The 25,012-nt window shown below is 36.4% G+C and overlaps 2 protein-coding genes across 2 annotated transcripts; both read left to right on the plus strand.

Moving 5' to 3' along the window:
- Positions 1–5,184: 5,184 nt before the first annotated feature.
- Positions 5,185–7,382, plus strand: LOC113360630. The gene is made up of 4 exons (XM_026604121.1): positions 5,185–5,344; positions 5,482–5,602; positions 5,792–6,456; positions 6,688–7,382. The coding sequence occupies exons 1-4, from the start codon at positions 5,185–5,187 to the stop codon at positions 7,380–7,382; spliced, it is 1,641 nt and encodes a 546-aa protein (XP_026459906.1).
- A 2,051-nt stretch (positions 7,383–9,433) lies between these two features.
- On the plus strand, positions 9,434–10,114 carry LOC113362103 (oligosaccharyltransferase complex subunit OSTC-like). Its single transcript, XM_026605089.1, has one exon. It carries the CDS (start codon positions 9,546–9,548, stop codon positions 9,948–9,950), a length of 405 nt encoding a protein of 134 aa, XP_026460874.1. The 5' UTR covers positions 9,434–9,545; the 3' UTR covers positions 9,951–10,114.
- The last annotated feature ends 14,898 nt before the right edge of the window (positions 10,115–25,012 follow it).

A 25,012-nucleotide genomic window follows, 5' to 3' on the forward strand; every position in this document is an offset into this window, starting at 1 on the left:
TTACAAACTCCTCTTGATTTTCTTTATCCTTCTTCTCCAAATTCTTTACCCCGATCTCCTTATTTTCTCATAGCTTTTCTTTTCCAACTAAAATTACTTCCATTTACATTAATAGAAAACCTAACTATTTTATTTATCTTTTCATTTTCCGTTAATTTTATTTATTATTGATTAGTCTATTTCCACCCTAACTTGTAATTTTTTAGTTCAATCCACCTACATAGGCTAAGGCTAAGGAACAACCTAAGTCACAAGGTTAACTAATCCTGGTATAACCTGACCCGTAACAACAACTAAAAATACAGGGTATTACAAAATTCCTTGTGAGGAATATGAATCCAAATTAACCGGTCGACTGACGCATCAACATGAATCTGTATTTTGAGGATCTAGTGAGCGGTGTAGTTGTCAATAGTACTTTTCACCATGTCCTCATTTCATCTTCCATCTCCCGGAATCATAAGGTCAACGATAACTTGGATCGAAACATTAGCAGACTACTTTAAAGGTGGCTTAAAACCCTGTAAAGTAGGAACCCAATGATCGGACCAGACATTAACTTTTGTGCCGTCACCTACTAGACATAAACACCCCAGCATCAGAGTCGGCCTAATGTCCAACATTGCACTCCAGGTGCTTGAACACTTCTGTGTTTTTTTGCTCCCCAAAAATAGGTATTCCTCAAGTACTTGGCTCTTATGAAATTTCCCCAAATTGAATTAAAGTCCTGCAAAAATCTCTAACCTAACTTGGCAACAAGAGCTTGATTTAAGTGTTCAAGAGATCTTAAACCCGATCCACCAACTTCCTTACACGAAATGAACCAATCCCATTTGATGTGATGCAACTTATTTTCCTCCCTAGAATAACCCCACCAAAAGTTTATTATAGTCTAGTTTAACCTTTTGATTACTGATTTAGGGAGAATAGTTGTGGTCATGCAGTATACCGATAGAAGAGCAAGAACTGTTTGAATTAGGATGGTTCTTCTAGCGTGGTTTAGGAGATACTTTTTCCACCCTGCCATCTTTTTGTCGAACTTATCCACTAGAAAATCATAAGAGACGATTCTTTTACCAGGTTTAAGAATCTGAACTCCAAAATATTTATCATCCACCTTCATACTAGAGACACCTAGCATTGCAGTAATTTCATTTGTCTCTGAATAGGGATTTTTCTGCTGAAAATAATGGCAGATTTATTGTAGTTTACTGTTGACCTAAGCAGGTTACACACTCTTGCAAAATTGAGTTGACTGACGAAGCAGTTTAATGCTTCAGTGTACCAAATAACATAATATCATCTGCAAACATTAAACGAGATACAAAAGGGGACATCTGTTGAGTTTGTAACCAGAGTACATGCCACTGCGTTCGATTTTGCTTATAATGCTAGTAAGGATTTGGGAGAACAATATAAACATATAAGGTGATTTAGGACATCCTTGTCGAATACCTCTTTCAGGTCTGAAAAACCCTTCCGGATGGCCATTAATAATCATCACCGAAAATGAATCACTTTTAACACAGCTCATAATCAGGTCATGTGCATGATGTCTTATGCCAAAATTTTGAAGGACACAATTCAAAAAGGACCAATCCACTCTGTCATAGGTTTTAATCATGTCAAGTTTGAGAGCAAAGGACCCTAAGATAGAGTTAGAATGGTTCATAAAATGAACTAGTTCTTTGGCGACAACGATATTGTCGAGAAACTGTCTGCCAAGAATAAATGCAGACTGATTCTTAGCAATGAGTTTATCCAGCAGAGAACTCATCCTATTTGTTATATTGATAATCTTATACAAAACGTTGCACAAATCTTATATGTATGAAATATGAAGGATAAGTAGGACTTTTAGTTTTGGGAACTAGACCATAGGCCACAGAACATGTTTAAAAACAATATTAAATAAGACTGGTGATGTCACCACCAATAATGTGCCAACATTTTTTTCTTTGCAGGAACTAACAAGGAAACCGTTAGTCCTGCAGACATCTAAGGGTCCCATATTCTAAATGGTAACCAAAATTTCCTTTTCAGTTGGAATGTCAACATGAATCGGCGAAAACCGAGTTACTCAGTTTTTGAAACCTTCAAGTTTTCTTTGCCGTGAATTCTAATCTTTATCCTCTGTTTGATATTTAATTCCTTTTACTCTTGTTTTTACTTCTTTTTCATTATCATGTTCAATCTTAATCTAGTTTGCCATACTTCACTTACGCTTGTGGAAGGTTTTTGAAGTTTGGTTCTGGTTTTTTGATTTTCTTTTTTAAAATTTTCTCCTTTTCTTTCTTGATCTAATATCATGTTGTTTTAATCTGTTTTACAGATCTCCATTGTCGATTCCTGTGTAGTTCCCAGTGGTGGTAATCGGTCGTGATTTTATCCAAGTTCAGATCTCCTGCTGTTTGTTATAGTAGTGTTTGCTCTCTAAATATTAGTCGTAGTATCGTGATATCATCTTCTACTTAGTTATTCCAAAAGGCCATTTGGAATCCTGTATTCCAGTCCTCATCTCACCACTATCAAAGTTCATTTCTTTAGTCTCCACCTCTTCACCATGACTGTATCTAAATCTATCAATCTCAACCTTTTCTCCAAAACCATCAACACGCTTGAATCGGTTATGGTCTCATTCCGTGATTGTCGCATATCCAGAGGGAAAGTTTCTTCTCAGTTCAAATTCAAAAATTTAGTCAAAACTGCCAGCCTGGTTACTATGATTTTATCCCAATAAATATGGAAACAAAATTATCCTTATAACGATAAAAATTTCCATAATCCTATTAGGTACCCAGCTATAAGACTAAACCCTAAAACTCATAATACTACTGTGAGAATACAAACCCCCTGCTACAATCTCTGTCAAACCATGTCTTCCCAAAATACCACCCATCTGGCTAATCTCAACACAACCATGCAGCCACTTAACAATGACTCTTCTTCACTCAGACCAATACGAAGAATCATAGCTTCTGCTCAACTTTCTCCAAAAGATACTGATGGATTCATGTTCAGCCTGCTTGGTAAAATCATCTTCACAAACCCTCTAAATCATGAAGAGGTTAAAAAAGAAATCAATGACAGATGGAGAAGTTACAGAAGATATGAAATCATCACAAAAGGAACAAATCTCTTCCTTTTCATATTTCAAAGAGAAGAAACATTTAATGGAGTTCGTTCCAAAACCTGGGATATCATGGGTCACCTGTTATCTCTAATTCAGTATGACCCGAATATTGCTATCAAATACCACCAGTTTGAAAGTCACGTTTGGTCTGTCAAGCTAAGAAACCTGGGGAATATTATTCTCAATGAGAGATTAATCTCTGAAATCTGCAAGGATATAGGTAATAAAGTTGAACCAGAGGGGAGAAGAAGACTTCCAAGAGGAAGTGTTACGAGTACTATCTATGTTGAAGTTAAAATCAATGAACCACTGAGAAAAAGTGGGTGGTATATTACTCCAAATGGCCAAAAACAATGAGTTATCTACCACTTTGAAATGAAGCCATACAAGACTTGCAAAGACTGTTGGGTGGTTGATCATGTTAATTCTGACTGTAAGAGAATCACACAAAAATAAAAAGTTGAAACTATGACATAAACTGAATATGCTGCTTCGAGTCAGACGGAAGAAGGAAAACAATTTTTGGCTGCCTACATCACTAGTTCGGATGGAAATATAATGGATGAAGGGGTGGACGTTTCAAGGGGTGCAACTATTGCCTCTTCTTCGAACCATTCTCTACCCCTTCCTCATAATGAAGGGAACTTAGATCTAGAATGTGAAGATGTAGAAAATAGGAAAAACAAGAGAATCAGAGATGAAAGTAACCTTAATAACCCCACGTAGAATAATCCCTTACCTCTTAATCTCAATTCCTCTAATACCCACAACAACCCCATCTTTCAAAGTGTCTGTAATGGAGTTGAAGATTTGAATGATTATGTGATCTTCCAGCTGAAAACAGGATGGAATACCAACTCAACCCAATGGATGATAATCGTACAAGGGAATTTGATAGTGAAAAACCTGAACTCACTAGAACAATTGCACAATATCACTATGGAAATGTTGCATCCTTTAACCAGGTTTTTTCTCTAAACCCTACTTTCAATTTAATTTTCGGTGATTATAATAATTATTTTTGTGGTTTGTATTCAAGTAATTTAGGTTTCCCTAATAGTAATTCTGGTTGTGAAACCCGTCTCCGTTGTTTTAATTTTTGCTGGTTGTTTTAGTTATTGTTGATGTGGTTTGCATTCAAGTAATTTAAATTTCCCTTTTAATAATCCTGTGCTTGAAATCTGTTTATGTGGTCTTAGTTATTGCTCTTGTGATCTGCATAGTAAAAATCTAGATCATCCAATTGGTAATCTTGTGTTTGACAATTGTTTTCCCTTCCCATTTCCACTTTGGGCTACTGTGGTTCTGCTCTTCAATTTGATTACATTACCTTTCTGCTTGATTTGGTTGCTTTCTGCTGGTGTGTTTGCCAGTTGTCTTGCTTTGTTTCTACTTTCAGTATTGTGCCTTGCTACAACTCTGCTCATCCTTTTTGTCTCATTAACAATCCTAGATATATTAGAGTCTGCTCAATCTCTGGTCCATATTCTCCTATCTCAATTATGAGAATTTTGTCATGGAATTACCAGGGTTTTCGGCAACCCAGAAATAGTTTGTGGAATCAAATCAGAAGTCAAAACCCAGATGTCATATTTTTATGTGAAACAAAAAATAATTCTGTGAAAATGGGTCAATTCCTCAAGAGATTCAACTATCCTGATCATTGGATATGTCCTTCTTTGGGTCTCTCATGAGGTATTGCTCTCTTATGGAAGAGTGGATTCACTCTAAACATTCTTCAGTCTACTGACAAAATGATCCACACAATCATTTACTCAGACCCAAACAAACCTGAATTCCTCACTACTTTTCTATATGGTTCTACATACCATGATGAGAAAATAGAACAATAGAATCACATTGATAGTATTGGTTCTTCTGTCAATCTTCCATGGGTCTTAATTGGTGATCTCAATATCACTTTTTATGCACATGAAAGATCTTCCAATACTAGACCAACTATAGCTGAGTACCCTATCATCCAACAAGTCATTGATAGTTCTGACATGAGTGACTTAGGTTATATAGGGTCTCAATTTACTTGGTCCAACATGCAATCTGGGTCTGATAATGTAAAATCTAGACTTGACATGGCTCTTGTAAATGGTCATTGGCTGCAACATTATAGCAATTCCAAATTGTTTCATATTGATGCAATATGCTCTGATCACTTACCTATTCTTTTAGTTATAAATTGTGATGAAAATCAAGGTAAAAGGCCCTATAAATACTTTAATAGTTGTTTTAAGGATCCTACTTGCAAACAAGTTATTATATATGCTTATAAAACTTCTGTTAGAGGGTCTAATGCTTTTAAAATGGTCAGTTGTTTTAGGAATGTTAAATAGAGCTTAAGAAATGGAACATTTCCCACTATGGTAATATTGATCAAAAAGTTTTCTCTTTAACTGATCAACTCAAGCAGCTGAATAGTAATCCTTATTTTATTCAGAACAATGAGGCCATAAAGTAAGTGGAACAAAATCTTGGACTGGCTCAAAAAGCCCAAGAATCTTTTTATGCTCAAAAAGCTAGAGTTGAGTTTATTAAAAACCATGATAGAAATACCTCTTACTATCACACTAATGTGAATAGAAGGAGACATTTTAATCATATAAGTTCTCTAAGACTTGCTAATGGTCTTTGGTCTGAGGATAGAATATCTCTTGAAGACCTTCTTGTTACTCATTTTAAGAACATTTCTACTACCACTAATCCTATCTTGAACAATGATTTCCTGAATTGCACTGATAACTGCATCACTGATGAGGACAATGAAAAACTTTTGAGTCCCATCACTCTGGAAGAGGTTAAGAATACTATCAAGCAAATGGGCCCATGGACTGCTCCTGGTACAGATGGGTTCCCTCCAGGTTTTTACAAACAAAACCTGAAATTGCTTGAAAATGATGTTTGGGAAATTGTTAAAAGTTTCTTTCACTCAAAACATCTCTTAAAAGAAATGAATCACACATTCATTTCCTTAATTCCTAAGGTGAACAAGCTTAATAGTCCTGCTGACTTTAGGCATATATCTCTTTGCAATTATAACTATAAAATCATCTCTAAGATTCTAGTGAATAGAATGAAACCATTACTTAGCAAACTAATATCACCATATCAGGCTTCTTATGATCCTGGTAGAAATATCCAAAACAATGTGATAATTGCTCATGAATTGGTTTATACTTTGAAGAAAAAGAAGGATAGATGTGGTATCATGGGCCTTAAACTTGATACGTCTAAGGCTTTTGATAGAGTAGAATGTCCCTTCTTAATTGTTGTTCTTAAAAAATTGGCTTCTCTGACCACTGGTGTCAGTTGTTTTTTCAATGTATTAGTACTACTAATATTTCTATTCTCTTGAATGGATCACCTTACCCATCTTTTAAACCCACTTGGGGCCTGAGGCAAGGTGACCCTCTGTCTCCATACTTGTTCATTATGTATGGAGTAATTTTCAAGATATCTGATCCATGCTGAACATAACAATCTCATACATGGTCTTAAAGTCACTACTGAGGCTCCTAGTATAAGTCACCTGCTTTTTGCAGATGACTGTTTGCTTTTTACCAAAGCAACTCACTCTGAAACTAGCAATCTCATGTCTTTGATTAAGGATTTTAGTAGTATTTGTGGTCAAATGATAAACTTTGAAAAATCTGCCTGTTTTTTCAGCAAAAATGTTCAGCCTGATCACTGTGTGTCCCTTATTAGAGCTATGAATGTTAAGAAAGTTGAGCTTAATGAAAAGTATCTTGGTATTCCCCTCTTTATCACTAGGAATAGAACTGAGAGCATGTCACATTTAAGTACTCATCATAACTCTATAGTTTCAAACTGGAAAGGAAAGCATCTGGCCCAAGCTGGTAGATCCATTCTTGTCCAGCATACTTTAAAGTCCTCTTCAAATTACCACATGAACTCTTTTCTTTTACCAGATTCCATCATTAATAAAATGGAGCAGTCCCAAAGGGACTTCTGGTGGGGTAAAAATGGTCACAGAGGTTACTATTTCAGGAAATGGGAAAAAATTTATTCTCATAAGTTACAGGGGGGATTAGGTTTTAGGAATCTGAAAAAGATGAATTTATCCCTTTTGGCTAAAACTGCTTGGCTTTTAATCCACTTTCCCAATGATCCGTGGGTTAAAATCCTAAGGTGTAAGTATTTCAAAATTTGCCATCCTTTGTATTATAAAAAACTTGGAGTCAGTCTTGGGTTTGGTCCAGTATTTGTCATGGTTTAGATATTTTAAAAGAGCATGCTTTCTGGGATTTCAGAAAAGGTTCTAATATTGCTGCTTTTTCTAATAATTGTATTGATAATCTTTCTATGCCTTTGTGTCTTAGTATGCCAAATCCTAATTACAAAGTTTCAGACTTCATAAACCATGATACCAAAACCTGGAATGTTGCTTTGGTTCAGGATTTCTTCACTAGAGAAAATAGTCTAAAAATTTGTAGAATGAGAATACCTATTTTTACCAGTGACACCCTGATCTGGCCACATAACAAGAATGGTGCTCTAACAGTAAAATCAGTATACAAGCTCCTAGATAATGAATTACCATATAATTCTCCTTCTAACCCTGACTTGGACACTCACAAGGATCTTTGGAAGGCTCCTCTATTGCCTAAAACTCAGTTGTTCCTTTGAAAGTGTGTTGAAAAAATTCTTCCCACAGGTAGCAAGTTAGCTAGTTTTAATATTAATCATGATGATAGGTGAAAAATGTGTAACACTGGAGCTAGTGAAACTCCAGAACATATGATTCTTGAATATACATTTGCCAAGAATGTTTGGTCCAATATACCTGTTGTTAGTCAACTTGTTTCGCATGATTTAGATAGTGATATCAGGATCAAGGATTGGATTACAAAATGGATTACTACAAAGAATTTACAGGAGAAATCTTCTACTCTTTTTACCACTTCCTGGTGCATCTGGAAAGACAGATGCTCCAGAGTTTTTGATAACAAGTCTTTAAACCCCAGACTTACTGCTAGTACTGCTCTAAGAATCATTGAGGAAACTGCTAACTCTCTTGCTTCTTCCTCAGTTCCTAATGCTAGATCTACAGTTTCAGCTCCTGATAATAATTTCCTTAATTTTGTTCACCAAGATAGCCTTCTTATATATTGTGATGCCTCTTTTGATAAAAACACTAACAATTCTGGTGTGGGAATTGTGGCTATGAACACTGCAGGTGACTTCAAAGGATACAAACTAGTCTCAGGAAGGGCTGCTAGTGCTGAAGGTGCTGAGAGCATTGCAATCCTAGAAGCTGCTTCATGGATTAAAGATAATAACCTTCAGCATCTTGTCTTAATTAGTGATGCCAAAAATGTTACGGCTTATCTTAATAACTGCAAAAGCCAAACTAGTTGGACCTCCTGCTCTGTTTTAGATGACTGCTTATTTCTTTTAAAAGATATTGATCCTCTTAGATTTAAACATCTCAAGAGAGAACTTAATAGTGTTGCAGACTTAGCTGCCAAACATAGTAGTGTTGGGAATGTTACAGGAAAATGGGATGAATTCAACTTCCCTTACTTTCTCCAAAATGATGTAATCCCTCATTAATGAATGAAATTCTTATTTCCTAGTAAATTTTTTTTCTGGAATATCAGCTATCTTTGGCGAATGACTTTTCGAAGTGGTGTAGCAGAATGTCCTTGATAGAGTCGCGGGCCTAGAAGTCAAGTCGTTATCTTCAGTCTTGAGAACAAGAATGTGATTTTTGGATCTTCTGTGAAGTAAAATGCCTTTGTGTTTTTGTTAGTGTTTGGTAGCTAGTTGGAGTGGTTTCTTTGCTCCCAAAACATTCTTTCTCTCTTTGTCAAAATTTCAATATTTCTCAGTAACTTATTTTCTTCTTCTCTAATATCTCTTGCAGCTCCAAAATATTTTATTCCTCCATCTCAAATTCTCTTATAACATGCCCGAAAATCCGTCTTCCTCCTTTGTGTATGTCCTTCCCCAAAGAATACAACTTTTAACTATAGTGTCATTTGCTCTTATTAAATATTGATTAATCATCTGAATATCACTGATTAATCAAAAATAATCGCTCATCAAAATAAATTAATCATTAAGAAAAATAGTTATACTAATGACCAGTTTTTATCCTCGAGTGGCATACCTCAACTAATAGGGTTAACATATTCTGTGAACAAAATTGGACCAAGTTGAAGTGATGTGGTGCATCATACGGGGTACACAATTGTGGTGATCGGAAACTTGTGGGCATGACTTGTCGCGCCATACTCAAATAGAAAGGCGTGGAAATAAGTAATTGCCTTTGTAGTCCCAGTTCTTCACCGGATCAAACAAGAGAGACTAAACCCCCAAAATCCAAAGAAGCCCTAGAAAACTCAAATCCCTCTGAGATCTGACATAACAAAACGAAATGGCGAAAACCATGAAACTTCCATCTATTACACTCCCAACTCCAATGACAGTGTTCTCGTTAGTCTTATTAACTTATTTCTTAGTTGTATCAGGATTTGTATACGACGTAATTGTTGAACCTCCAGGGATTGGATCTACTCAAGATAGATTTACAGGTGTTGTTAGACCAGTTGTTTTCTTGCCTGGACGTGTTAACGGTCAGTACATAATTGAAGGGCTTTCATCTGGTTTTATGTTTGTTCTTGGTGGTCTTGGTATTATTCTCTTAGATCTTGGTTTTGATCGTAATCGTGATAAAAGTGTTAAGATCTTCTTCGTTTCAGTCGGGATTGCTTCTGTTGTTATTGCTTATATCATGAGTATGCTTTTTATTCGTATTAAAATTCCTGGTTATCTTAAATAAGTTGGGGAAAAACAAACATCTAAGACTAGGATTTTCTTTTTTCTTTTCTTTTTAAAGACATTTGATGAAGTATGTTGTAGTAAGCTTAATTACAACTTTATTTCAAGTAACATATTATATTATAGAGAACAATGTGAGTTTTTATGTGAATATTTTTTCTGTTACTTCGACTTTGGGTGATATTTATTTGTTAATTGTTAGTTGATATCATTTTGTTAAATTAACATTGGGTATTTTGTGTTTGATATGTTCCAACTGTGTGAGAAGATTTTTTAAGCACATGTTTCGACTGTGTGAAAAGATTTTCTAAGCCAATGCATCTATATCAAACATAAATGTATGAACAAAACCTTAGAATGCTGCTGAAACCTGAAGTTCTATAGTTGGCAGATGTACAATCATCACAAATCGAAGGATTCTTAGGTAGAGAAAATTTATAATGTTAGTTGAATTTTGAAGCTTTTAGATATGTTTCTATATACTGTGTACACCAAGATGTACAGGCTACTCAATTGCTGGGGTATTTTTAGAGTTAAGCACTTCATAAGGCACTTTGATGGCTGAGAATGAGATCATGTGTGAGAGCAGGAAAGACATGCTAGAAACAAAAATAGATGTTCCAGAGCTAGGCAGTATAAGCTAGAATGGGTAGTTGCAGCTGATATAAATGAATACTTATGATAGAATCTAGAAGTTGAGGAGCACAAACACATAGACAGACACAGGCGTATCACATATGATCAATGTTTTAGATGGTGGCGAAGTCCGAAACTTGGAATAAGGAGATGTACAAGGGCATAAACCACTGGACCTTAAGCAGAGAAACCTGAAATTGGTATTTTTGTTTGAAGATTGAAGTTATTAGACTCTTAGAAGATGTCAATTCAGTAACTGTTAGGGGTTTATGATTTGCTCCTGTTCTGTTTATAGCTTCTATGATTCTAGTGTAAGGAGAACAAAATAAACAGGTGTTGATTCATAGGTTTTATTGTAGTGTTGGATTGCATTTTAATTTGAACTGTGAGTATTTCACTCTCATGCATAATAAGGTTGTGTAGCTTGGGTTGGTTATCATCTATGGAATAGTGTACACCTGTCTCTAATCTTAAGGTGTATTCTGTACTAATTTACTAAGGTACCTTTGGAAATCACTTTGATGCTTAAAATCATGTGCAATAGAAGGAAAGATAGGCTAGAAGCAAGATAGACAATCCGAAGCTACGAAAAATAACTAGAATTGTGATTAAAATTTAAGAATGCTTATGTCTTTAGGATAGGATCTAGAGGTTAAGAAACTTGAGAAAATTACAAGAACTAATTCATTCTTATCAGTGGGTACCATCCAGTTCTGTTTTTTCTGTAGTTTGGGATATAGAAAGAGGTGTCGTTTTTTTGAGCTTTGGATGGTAGAATTGCATGTAGAATGTGAACTGTAATATTTCATTCTGAAGCATAACTAGCAAGGTTGGGGTCCCTCATTTCTAAAAGAAGAGTGCTTTCCTTGAATATTTGTTTCCGTGTTTACTGAGAACCATTTCATAAGTCATTTTGATGCTTTGAGTCACATAAAGAAATAAAGATAGGCCATATTATGACACAGAATGGAAGAACCGGATTCGGAAAAAAGATAGAACATAGATGATGGACACTTGGATTGCATTATAACATTGGTTAGATAATTTAAATGTAAATGTTATTTAGGGTAAATTACAGATACCAAGGAGCTCGAACAAATCACATGAAAAAGTGAAGGCACTTTCTTTTCTTCCTAGTAGCCTCCTACTGTTATAGTCATGCAATACCTTGTGGGTTTTGCAGGCTGTTGGGTCATGGGTATTCAGTCTACTAAATGCCATAGGAGGAAACAGGACTAATAGATGGGCTAGGTACATTTCGCTGGCATGGTTGCTTGAAGATAAGCTTGTCTTATGTGGTTGCACTCTTAACTTGTGCCTGTGAAATTCTTGCACTCTGTATATGTTCTAGTATAATACTTAAGAATTGCTTGTTATTCATCTAGGGAGAACTGTTGATTGGTTTGTTTAGATTTAAGTGTCCATCTTTTCCCTTAAAATTTACTTAAAATATCTTCAACTAGCTGATTTTGATTTTTGTGAGTCGGTGATATCTTCACCAGTGACTGATATTACTTGAAACATTTACTTGGACTTGTAAGTTCATTTATTCTCCAATTCTGAGAACAACAGTAGCTTTTCCTGAAATTCCACGTTCTAGTCTATATTGGCCATGATTTGGTGGTTCTTATTTTGTGTCGTAAAAGTATATTCTAATATCTTCTTAGATATCAAGCCAAAGGTATTTTGAGTAAATAATTGGGTCCATAAATTTTATGAACTTCCAAATTTAGTTGTACTAGGTTGTAGTCTTAGGACTTAGCGGACTGTAGTGTTTGATGAAGTACTAAGGTTTAGCCCAGTACCCATGCTTCGTTTGGAGTAAAGTTAGGAACATATACTCCTGTGTTATAGCTCCATACGATAGTGTAAGCCTTGTAATTTCTCACAAAGTTTTGGAACTCATCCTTGAGTTTAGCTGCATAAAAAGTCAAATGTGATTGTGATGGTGATGAGAAGGTGGAAAACTTCAAAACCGTCCTATGCTTTTGCTGCTGATACCAAGGTTCTTAAGATCTTATCGCTAATGCAAGGAAAATATCTGTGCAAATTTGAAATTTAAGTCAATAATATTACTAATTAATCGTATTTAGCTAGTCAATGGCTGGATGATCACTTAAAAAACACTGACAAGATTAGAGCAAACAGCTTTAAAAATCAGTAATGGGAAGCATCAACCATCAGTAGACTCGTTCAGTCGTTCTTATGAAAGATTAGAGCAACCAGCTTTTTATAGAATTTAATTGCGAATACGAATGCTGTAGTTATGTAGTGTGATAGGAACCGACACCGTGTGTACAAAAGTGTCATTATCTGTTCATTAGATCTAATTCGTATCAACCAAAATACCCCATTTTAAAACGTAATTTGTTGCCTTACATTTCAAAGCTTTGATGCAAAGTTCAACGGCCACATAAAATCCTGATCGTACTATAATTTTTTGACCTTGTCAGTTTTTCTCCTTGTCTCCATCCACAACTTGGCAATATTTTTCTACCCCTAAATTTGAGAATATGTTGACACCAGGAGTATTTTTAAGTTGTTGAAAAGCCAAACCCGAAAGAGATAATGCGCTGCGTCAAAAAATAACTCTATTGGGGCACCATACGCGGTGGTACATATAGAGTACGATAGATTGCTGTCACTCTGTTGGGCACCATAAACAAAACAGAATTTTATTGTCCTTCCGTTTTCAAATATAAATCGTGACCATGCTGTTCTTCTGGCTAGAGAGAGAACAATAACAAAAGCCTAACTGCTTTGTACCAAAAATTAGCATCCGAAAGCATGTCTGATTTTTTTGGTAGGCTTAGTTTACCAACCACATAGCTTAACTGTTTCCCGCCATGAGACATCCCAAAGGTGAAATTTCCCATCTGTCAGGCTGGAAGTTTTGAACTGTCGCTCTAAATGTCTGTTGAGTGTCTCGACTCTTGACGAAGACTGAGGTCAGTCCAGTACCCATGCTTCGTTTTTGATCCGCTAGCTTTCCTTGCATTGGCTAGGATTTGTTTGGACCAGGATTTGGTTTTTTCATCCGTAAGGTGGAAACTAGATAAGCTACATTGTAACATCAAATTTAGAAATTTTTTTTAACTTTTTATTTATAGTTTAGAGCCGGCATGTAACTTTGTGTGATTGAGATTGTGATGGTGATGGGAATGATTAGAATTTCAGGAATTAAGTTATTGCTGATATTAACGTTCTTATGATCTTATTTGCTAACCCAAGGAATATATCCATGCGAATTTGAATTGTAGGTCAATACACCACTAATTAATCTTGTTTAGTTAGTCAAACACTCCATGATCACTAAAATATACATTAATGACAAGCAATTAGCGGGCATTTCAGACCGTCCAAGGAGATATAAAAATCAGTAATGAGGTGCATCAAACATCCACAGATTCGTTCCTACGGCAGAACACGGTTTTATTTCTAAGGAATTTGTTTATGAATACAATACCACTGCGGAAAATAGGTACACTGTGAAAGCAACATAATTTGCATATACTAAGTCTGTCATTATCTGTTAATTAGCCTGCATAATGCTGTTCTTTGCAATCCATTAATAATCCTAATTTAGTTTTTGTGAGTTGCCGTACATTCCAAAGGTGTGATGCAAGTTCAACTGCTACTGCTTGAGGGTATGCATCAGAGTACAATCAAGTCCTTATCTAAAATCTATTGACTAGATTGTACATGATCTATGACATCCTGTCTTCCTCCTCTTGTCTTCGTAATCAACTTGGAATTATTTGTATCCTGAATATGAAATCATCGAAAGTGCTTGTTGACGAGTTAGTAAGTAGAATTTAGAGGTACAGCATTGTTCTTTGATCCTGTTCATTGCGTGTCCAAAAATATCTAAATCATTTTAGCACAGTGTCCGGTGCCCAACTTTCATGGGACGCGAATTACATGTTGCGTACTGTTTCCGATCGTATGTCCGACGTGGTTACAAACTTGCGTCATCTTTTAGGTGTCTCCGTGCAACCTTGAACCCGAGTTGGTTCAAATGCATCATATCAATCGGTCATGCTAATTAGGAGGTCCCATTAGTCTCTCTTAAGTCCACAGGTTCAATTTCGTTTTGTTTATCAATAACTGCAATTTCGTATCACCTAATTCCAAAATTTATCAGTGATATGTCCATATCCAATTTATTAGGTTGGTGGCTTTAAATTCCAGATGTTTGATTCCAATGCTATACATTTATGTGAGGGTACATCATAGATCATACTACATTAAACTGCTCATCACTAAACATAAATGCATGATTCCGAAACCTAAATTCGTCCTGGTTAATACAACTCTACAAGTTAACCAAAATTACAGAGGATCTATCCATCATTTTTTGATAAGGCTATCGAGAATATGCTTAGGTAGCGTAATCCTAAGGTGCTGCTTGATTCTTGTTGACGTGACTCGTTTGGATGTACTCCCTTTTGCCATATCTTATTCAAAAGTATACAAATAAATATCAAGCCGAGTAACATGAATTTCATCATCAAATTAATATTAACCTGGCTTGATTAGGGTATACCCAAATTAATTGGGTATACCTAATAAGATAAAAGCCAGGTCATTTTGAAGTAAAACATGTTATCCCTTAACCTTGTATTTTCTAAATGGCTAACATAACCTTGTTTAATTAACACTAAAAATTCTGATTAGTTTAATTAATTGAGTTTAGATGAATTAATTAAGTATATTAAAACTTATGAATTTAAGTTATCAAATTTTGTTTTTGATTGAACTCATGTGGGAAGATTTTTGATGAAAATTTTTTTTTGAGAATTTTTTTTGCAACGAAAATGAAAACATACTACCCGAACATTTCTAAAAAGGGATTGCAAAACTAATGTATGAAATCATACTCAAAATTAAAGAAGAAATCAACACTTTCAGTTCTGAAATTATGAAAAGTCGGCAGGGTCGACGAATGAAGAACATGCCGACTATATCTGGCCGGCAAGGTCTACGTATGAATAACATGCCGACTTTATCCGGCCGGCAAGGTCGGTGAATGAAGAAGATGCCAACTTTATTATTTTTGACACACATGAGACTGTTGTAAATGCTTCACTAATCGGTATCTTGTTGATTTTTTACTTTGCCGGCTACCTTGTAGTCGGCAAGGTCGATAAAAAATACCGTGTCGACTATATGATTGTTTGACATACAGAGAAAGGTGTTACAAATGCATAATTAGTCGGCAAGGTATAAGAATGAATACCCTGCCGACCCTGTAAATATTACTTTCAGAAACAAAACTCTTTGAAAAGTCGGCATGCTATTCATCTTATAACCTTGACGACTAAAAATAATATATGAAAAGTCGGCATGTTGTTCATCCTGTAAGCTTGCCGACTAAAAATAAATATGAAAATTCGGCATGCTCGACAAACAAATACCATGCCGACTGTGTAACTGGAATTCAACAATTTCAAATTTTCTGATCTAATTTGTCATTCAAATAGCAAAACAAAGTACTAAAATAAATTTGAAAGGATTAATCGACAATAAAAAAAATCATAATGACAAAAATTTTCATTTGAAAATGATGAAATATAGAATAGGAGAAAGGAATTGATCATTAGATTGATGATGAAGGAGAAGGAAAGAAATTAATAAGGTTTTGATCTAAAACCCAAAAGGGGTGGTTTTGGTTATTATTAGGAGAAGGGTAATTAGGTAACTTTACACATATTAGACATCCCTTAACCCTCTATTATGGTTGGGAACAAAATGGGTATACCCTAATTAATCTAGGTATACCCCAATCAAGCCAGGAATATTAAGGGTAGGGATGTACTTCTGTTCGATTTCATGTTGTTATTAGACAAACTGAAAAATCTGTTGTTTGATATTTGGTACTCTTCCCAGTAACCTGGCATCCCGGATAGCAACCTTGTAACGGATCAACTAGATATATTTTCCTGGTCATATAAGCCGATACTAACGGTTTTTACTTTCTTGTTAGCTGCTGGTCAACTGTACTATTCGAGGGTATGTATGTATATGTATGATCAGATCAGAGGATAAGTGTAACTTGTCTAGTTTTTATTAACTACTCCTCCGTTTCTGGAATAGAGATACTTTCACTTTTTCAGTTTGGCCTAAAAGGGAGTAGATTTGTATATAATCTATGACTTGTCGTTCCTCCTGTCCTCACCGGCAAGTTGGCAATATTTTGTAACTAGATTTCGTGAATATGTTAGGGCAATTCCTATGGAAATGGTAAGATGTAAAATTTTGTTGAGCCATGTGGATGGCCAAACTGGTTTTTCCACTATGGTAAAGCACTGGGCATTAGATAACTAAGCGCGCGTCCGAGGGAAAAACGATGAAGTCTGCGATAAAAGTGCCGGCGTTGGTAAGCCAAGCGCCGGCGTCCGAAGATTCGACGCGGCGTCCTAACATATGACGCCGGCGTTTGTAGAAAAATCGCCAACGGTTTTTTTTTTTAAATTCAAAATTCACTTTTTACCTCTATAAATTACCATCGAATTCAAAAAATTCACTCACACCAAAATTCACTTCTCTTGAATTTTCTCTTCTAAAATCTAATTCTCAATGGCTGAAAAGGCGATCACACTTTTTTGCGATGCAAAACTTGAAGCTGCTGTTTCCAAGATATGTGGGAGTTTTAAAAAGATTGAAAATTGTAAGAGGGAAGTGCAAGTTTTTGAAGTTGCTCCAAGAAAATGTTCCGCTAAAAGGCAAAGAAGAGCTCCATTTTTGAAAGTTAACAACAAAAAATTCAAAAACAAAGGTGAAACTGTCAAAGAGCGCGTTGAATGGAAAATACGTCAAATGAAGATAAACAGGAGGCCAAAACTTGTAGTTGATTTTTATTGAATTTTTTATTATTGTCTAATAAGTTTATATCGTGTAAAAGAATTGGCAGTAATATCAATGAATGAAAATGTTTATATTTTAAAATAGATTTCCACTTCAGATTAAGTGAAATTTATTACAATTTATTAAACTTGAAAATAACATCAAACTACATTTTTATAGACCACAACAAAAACATCAAAATACCTCAAATCCAGCGACATTCTCTCTGTAAAGTTCATAGCATTCAAGATGCCTAAACTCTCTCCCGCTTTCTTCGGTAAACTTGGTCTGAGCGATGGTTTCCAATTCTTCGTTGGATAATCCAGAATTGCTACGATGAACCATCCACAATACTTTCGTCTAATGATTGACTTCATTAGTGATGAATGCAATTCTTAGTTCTAAGCTCTTACTGTTTCTTATGGCTTCGTTCCGCGATGCTACAAAATGTCCCAATAATCTTTCCCAGAAATTGTCATTGTTCATTGGTCTCTCCATACGATGTAACCAACATCGAACAAGAGCAACATCTTCTTCCATTGTAAATTCCGGAAGCGGCATTCGAGTGCAGTAACGATGTGCTTGAGATGGACCATCTTTTAGAATTATGAAACACGCTTCGTAACGAAAAGGCTTACGGTGAGCTTCCTCCCAATTATCAAGGGCTGTTTGGATCACTTCATCTTCAATTACACCACTGAACTTTTCTCGATCAAATTTCTATTACCAGAGAAAGAAATGGCTAGATTACAAGCCTAATAGATTGAAAACGAGCACGCAATCGACGAACATCTCGGTTTCCTGGGTTTCCCATCAATGAGAAGAACATTGAAAAAACGTTCTCCCAAAAATAACCGTCATGAGAAATAACAACACCAGTGATTACCCTATGAAAGAAATATGCTTTGCATAGAGTTATATCCTCTTCTTGAGTAAACTTGGGACCACGATTTCTAACAGACATTTCTGCAAAGGAGGAGAGATGTAGGAAAAAAGAAGAAGAAGATGTGATTTTAGAGATAGGAGGAATGAAATTTATAGGTTGAGAAAGAAAAGTTTGCCGTTGGAAATGGAGATTTAGCCGTTGGCGTTCAAAGTAAAATCGCCCGTGACTTTGCTTTGAACGCCCGTTCGAATTACCAACGCCTATTTTCTATTATAAATACAATACATCACTAGGTTTTATTTTAAACCAAACCAACCGATTTCTTTCTCATCATCCACCATGTTTTTTAAAGGCAAAGCGAAGCAAATATTATGTGTCGAAGCAAAAGAGGTTTGCCCATTATGTTTCATGGATAACCACAGTCTTATGCAATGTCCTTGGATGTATTCAAAGTGTCCGCGGGAAGGTTGTTCACGCATCAGAATGGTGATTGAATCACAACCGGAAAAGCTCAGGTATTTGCAATGTCAAGATCCCAATTATCCAGAGAAACCACATATGCTAGATGATGCTATGAAGATTAAAAAATAAGAAGAATAAAAGATTGCAACACTCTGCAAAAACTTCAAATTTCAAGCCAAATTGAAGAAGGAGTTATTACACTGCAAGCATTGTGGATATGGAGATCACGAATACAAACACTGTCCACAGAGAATCAGTTCATGCTCAAAGCACGGTTGCAGGACTTTTATGCATTTGAGGACTTCTTCTGAAGAAGACACATATGGAAGGCATTTCTGGGAATGTCACAGGTGTTTTTTGGTGGAGTGGTCTGATTGAAGTTGTAGGACAAATCGATTCACTATGGTATTATGTTATCACGATTATCTTCACATTTGCACGTCAATAATTTAAATTTTTCCTGGATTAAAAATTGCACCATCAATATTAACATCATAAATAAAAACGTACTGCATTGAACAACCACACCATACATTAAATTAAAACAACTACTACATAGGCGTCCTAATTCTCAGTGGGTGGTGGAATTCTTAGAGTAGGGGATCGTATCTGTTGAGCACCCTAAGAATGTTGAAACAAGCATGGAAGTCGAAAGGACGACTTCTGTGAGATACTGGCCACATCGCTAGAGTTCTGGGTTCCACTTCATGTTCGGCTTCACCGTTGAGCTTATTTTTGTGATTCTCCATTAGTAAAGCCATGAACTCCAATACATGGATACTAATTGAACTAAAACGATGCGATAATCCATGAGAATCACGCCCATAAATGTTCCCTGTTTCAGCGGTGAACATTCTGAAAACTTTCTCCCAGAAAGTCAACGTCGATACGGCTACATTACTAAAGACAAAATCTTGTGTGTAAAAAACGAAGGCTCTACAAATAGCTAAATCCTCTTGTTGAGTGAATCTAACAGGACGAACTCTGTCAGGCATTTTTGTAGATGCTTTGAGAGTGAAGAATGTGTAGAATGTGTGAATTTGGAGTTGAAATGAAGAGTATTTATAGAATTCAAAAAATTGTAGCCGTTGGATCGCAAGAGTTTTCAGCCGTTCAGGTGGAGCAGTTGGCGTTTTTGGGTCTGACGCTGGCGTTTTTAATAAGCACGCTGGCGCTATACCTGCTAACGCGCGTTCAACATTCAAACACTGGCGTTTTCCTTACTGACGCCAGCGTTGCTAGACATGACGCCCGTCATTTCCACAGACGCGCGCTGGTTATACCGATTCGATGTTCAAACCAACAAATCTGATGGTTTGAACATCCATTTTTCATATTTGTTCGTTCCATAATGGAAGCAAAATGAACAAACTCCAAATTTATTCATTCCATAGGAATTGCTCTTCGGACCACAAGGGATTGTTAACGTGTTGAGAAAGCAAGCTTTAAAGATTCTGTTTGGTAATCCAATTTAGTTCTTTTTGTTAGTTCTAGTTGTGAATTGATCCAGACGTTGTTTTTAACTCTAAATGGGCACCCAATAACTACAATCTCATATCAATACATTATTGATTGATAAGTAATCTAATATAGCTGGTGGCTTCGTTTCCAAATGATTCGAAAAATGAACTAACTAAACCCTTGCAGGATGATGGTGAAAAATGATTCGAAATAATAAACTGTCGTATCGCAAAAACATGCCAAACAATATTCAAGAATACCTTCATGTTAGCTGCCGTACATTCCAAAGCAAATGGTCAACGACTCAACTGTGCTATTTGAGGGTATGATCAGATCATAGGATATTTGCAACTTGCCTCGTTCTTATTATTATTAACTAGACTTGTCGTTCCTCTTGTCCTCATCGGCAAGTTGGCAATATTTGTAACCCTGATTTTCTGAATATGTTAGGACCACAAGGGATTGTTAAGTTGTTTAGAAAGCTTTTTCTGTTTGGTAATCTAATTATTCTAGTTTAGTTCTTTTTGTTAGTTCTAGTTATGACTTGATCCAGACGTTATTTTTAACTCTAATGGGCACCTAATAACTACAATCTCATATCAATAATTTATTAATTGATAAGTAATCTAATATGGCTGGTGGCTTCGTTTCCAAATGCTTGATTTGAAAGCTCAACAGTTTTTCATGTGGATGGTACATTATAGGACAATAGAGCGCTTATCACTTGTCAATGTGTAGATTAATCATATTTGGTACTATTAATAACACTAAAATGGCTAATAAGACATATCTGTCTTGGAAGTAAAACTTAGGTGCTGTTTGTTTCCTCTTGTCACGAGTCTTTTTGTTGTTTACTTTTCCTTCTTTCATCAAGTAGATTTTCGGGTTTGACTTTGGCATGGGTAACAACATTATCTGCATGTCTTGAGGAACTGGACAATTAAAAAAGTTTCGCTTTAACATCTTAGTTGGTGTCACGGATTCATCACTTGAGGTAATCAAAGTGGTAAGATTCATTCAGTATCTTCCAAGTCAGAAGTGCAAAGTCCTCGCCATTAAATGTTACTTGGGACCAATTTTCGTTTCGTATCTCAACCGTATACAGTCAACATATATGAAGGACGAATACGAAGTTTTCGTAAGTGAGTTAATCGGCCACTCTTTAGCACCGACCATATGTGTGCCCTAACTAAGGCAACTTTGATATGCACAAGAATCCTAATATGTGAAAATCTCCCATTTTGTATCTCTCAGATTTACACCATCTTGGTGGATCAACTGTTCTTTAATTCATTGCCTTTTAAGTTAAAAAAAGAAGAAAAAAAATCCCCCATTTCCAAAAACTCTAACTTTTCAATTGAATCAATTTTATTTTATCTAACATTTCGATTGAATCAATTATAAATTGATAAAATAATTTATCTTTCTGATTGAATCGATTTTAAACTGATAAAATAATATGAGGATGTTTGTACCCTCACAAATCCGTCTAGATGGACGAGAGAATATGTAACACACACATTTTTTTCCCTTGTGCATGTTTTAAAATTCGTCATTGGCTTGAGATGAAGCTTCAATTCAAGCTTGCATTACATATTAAGAGGAACATTGGCCTATGACCAATTAATAGTGCACCACTATCGTGCATTACGTAGGTTACATTAGCCTGGAGATAATATTGCGTCACTATGACACATTTTGTAAGCTACTTTGACCTATGACAATATCGTACCACAATGGTGCATCAACCAGCTGAAGGCTGGCCAAATGTAATGTTGCACCATTATGGTGCAGCAGCTAGTTGTGGTTGGCCGAGAGCAATGTTGCACCACCATGGTACAACACTCAAGTTGGTTTACGGGCCTGAGACAAAAACACAGTCATCATGGTGTATTATTTAGAGATACACGGAAATTGCCGTGAGTAGTGAAGCAAGCATGTCAAAGTATTCCTCAACTTTTATTTGTAGAACTGCCAATAAAACATATACACAGAGAGGTAGTTCATTGAAGGTGTATATAGCGGAGATATGCCTTAAGCTTCATTGTTTAGCTAGTAAATCCTATATAGTCCCGAAATATCAGTATGGCACATTGGTCACTCGAGGTAGCTTAATGATGCTTAGGCATCATCGTTGCAACGTTGTGAACTAATGATGCACCACCATGGTGTAACACGATCGGAAGGCCAATGATGCACATTATTGCACATTATTTGGAAAGGACCCTTTGGGATATACGGACTAGACAGTGCTTGGTATTGGCCTTGCAATACAAGTTGGATTTATTTGTTTGTCCCGACGCGGATGAACTACGATCAGTTCTTGATCCCTTCCCAGTAGGGTTTGTAGGTAGATGCTATGAGTTGCAGCGTTGATGGCCCAGCATGTTGTCGCACATATCATCTAATTGGGACATTATGGTAACTCATATCATCTAGGTTTGGTAAGGTTATCCAGAGATGATTATTGCCATACTTGATGAGGCAAGTTGCAGTTCATTCCTTGGATGCTCATACTTCCTATCAATTTGTTCGGCGTATGCATGCACCAATTGTAAATTGGGCATGGAAAAAAAGTTAAGTTGTATCGGTATGCAAATTAGGGGATATTGTATAAGCTACTAGCATCACAAGGATGATTCAAGGCAAGTATGCATGAGCCTGAATGATACACCCTTGGCAAGAGCAAGATCAGTGCATGCTTTCAACAATGCCTAGACTAAGTAGGTGTCACACCTTCAAACACCCCAGATAATTTTCTGCGAAAGTGTAACCCGACAGTACAGTGGTTCTGTGAATAAAGCTTCACCCACCTGCACTTCAGCCTTATAAGTTTGCACCAACGCAAACAACCAAATCAACAGTTCTTCAGCGGAAGTCTTTAACCTTCTTTCTCTTCACTTAACTTCTCAAATGCATCCCATAATGAATTCAAACACTGCCCTACTTTGTCAACAACAATCAGAGCCAACCAAGAACACTTATAACATGACACAATCATCTTTATTTATTGCATCAAAGGGAAGAAATACAAAACTTGCCCACTTATGGACTTACACAGACTTGTTCACCTTGAACCAAGCCTTAGCCTTACAGAAACTCTCCTATCTTGAGTCTCACACTCTCCTATGTAAGCCTGCCGAATTTTCCCTGCCTTAGGACTATTTATACATCATATTTACTCTGTCAAAACCGTGCATAACTGTTGCACGCGCATGGGACAACCATCTGTCCCATAGAGCAGTTCCATAACCGCCACTAACTGTGCTAACTGACCAAAATCGGGCCAATCACTCAACACTTGTTCTCTAGCAGTTAGGAACCTTCTCCCACGCTTATAAACTCCCTTTATAACCGTTCTTCTTTGTCTCGCATGTTTGGAATGCTTGCGAAGCCCGTAACCAACTCCTAACCGTCACTTGAGTTGTATTGCACAAATGTTGCACTTTACTGAATTTATCCTTGATCCCATGCTCAACCGTCTTGGCCCTGCCAACTTCTTGCTCTAAGCTAATGTATGGACCATCCTTGTGCTTTAATCATCAAGGCCAATTACTTAAACTCATTCTAGTTATTCATGGCGTCATATTCTTCACTTAACCAATTTTGCTTGACAATAGCAATGCAACTCTTGCATTACTAGCTTGTTTGCATTGTCCAAGCTTTGGACCTTCCTTGAACTAATGCATAGACTAATTTTTAGTCTATTTTACCTGCTTGCATCATCCTTGAGTTTGGGCCAACTTAATTCCACGGATATGCCTTAATGACAACATCGCATGTTGCACCTTGCCACTTTGGCTTTGCCTTGCCTTTCCCTCAATGAAGTTTCATTGCTTCGGCCAATAAGTTTCATTACTTAGAAAAATGAAGTTTACCTCAATGAAGTTTCATTGCTTAGGCCAATAACCTTAATTAATTAGCAAAATGTATTTACAGTGTAACACTTCCTTTGCGCTTCAATGGCCCTGCGGGGTTATGTCATTCTTAGCACTTGACAGTCTATGCAGTATCGTGCAATCATTGTCGGACACTGACTTGGACTGCAACTCTGTAATACACAATCATTATGCTTACTTGCCGGACCGGTCATAGACCTCCCCCACCTAATTCGTTCAACGCCCTCGTTGTACGCAACCAAGCATAAACTCTATACTGGTCTAATCTTTGCTGCATGCACTTTCAGAACCCTTTCTGAAATTTAGAAATCTTTGATAGTTTTTGCACAACGCACTTAGCCAACTTATATGCTTTAGCATCAGCACCACTTAGATTTATTGCCTTCCATTGATCCTACTGATCTTGAACTTTGTTGTTGTGTCGCTGCCGCTTTCAACTCCATTGCAAATCATATATCAACACCCAAATGAAAACTTGAAATTCTTCTTGCCAATTCCCTGAATTAGGCTTGAACTTCGCATGAATCATTTGTGCCTAAGTGTACACATGATTCTCCCCAACTGATCACAAATGATCTTTTCCATATCCTTATTCCTTCATTTCCGACTTTAGTTGCACCATACAACATTACAAGACTTATATAAGACTTGTCCTCATTTTTCAATCAATTTTGTTGGCAACTTCCTTGGACTGTTGTCCTTCATGCCCCCCGTTAAGCATGTCACAAAGTGCATAGGGGTTTCTTTCGCATAGAATACCTGATTCTGCCACTTCATGCCTTGCCAAATTCTGTTCATGCAAAAATCATCCAAGAACTCATTTCTCTGGATGTGGCCACCAACTATAAACTCTTCATACCCGAACCAGACTTG

Source organism: Papaver somniferum, chromosome 3, assembly GCF_003573695.1.
Source record: "Papaver somniferum cultivar HN1 chromosome 3, ASM357369v1, whole genome shotgun sequence".
Taxonomy (NCBI): Eukaryota; Viridiplantae; Streptophyta; class Magnoliopsida; order Ranunculales; family Papaveraceae; genus Papaver; species Papaver somniferum.

Excerpts from the sequence above, each read along its gene's own strand:
- LOC113360630 (XM_026604121.1), top strand. The coding sequence starts at position 5,185 with ATGCAATCTGGGTCTGATAATGTAAAATCTAGACTTGACATGGCTCTT. Across the intron at positions 5,345-5,481 it reads AAATTGTGATGAAAATCAAG|AGCTTAAGAAATGGAACATT; the intron begins GTAAAAGGCCCT and ends AATGTTAAATAG. Across the intron at positions 5,603-5,791 it reads CAGAACAATGAGGCCATAAA|AATATCTCTTGAAGACCTTC; the intron begins GTAAGTGGAACA and ends GTCTGAGGATAG.
- LOC113362103 (XM_026605089.1), top strand. The coding sequence starts at position 9,546 with ATGGCGAAAACCATGAAACTTCCATCTATTACACTCCCAACTCCAATG.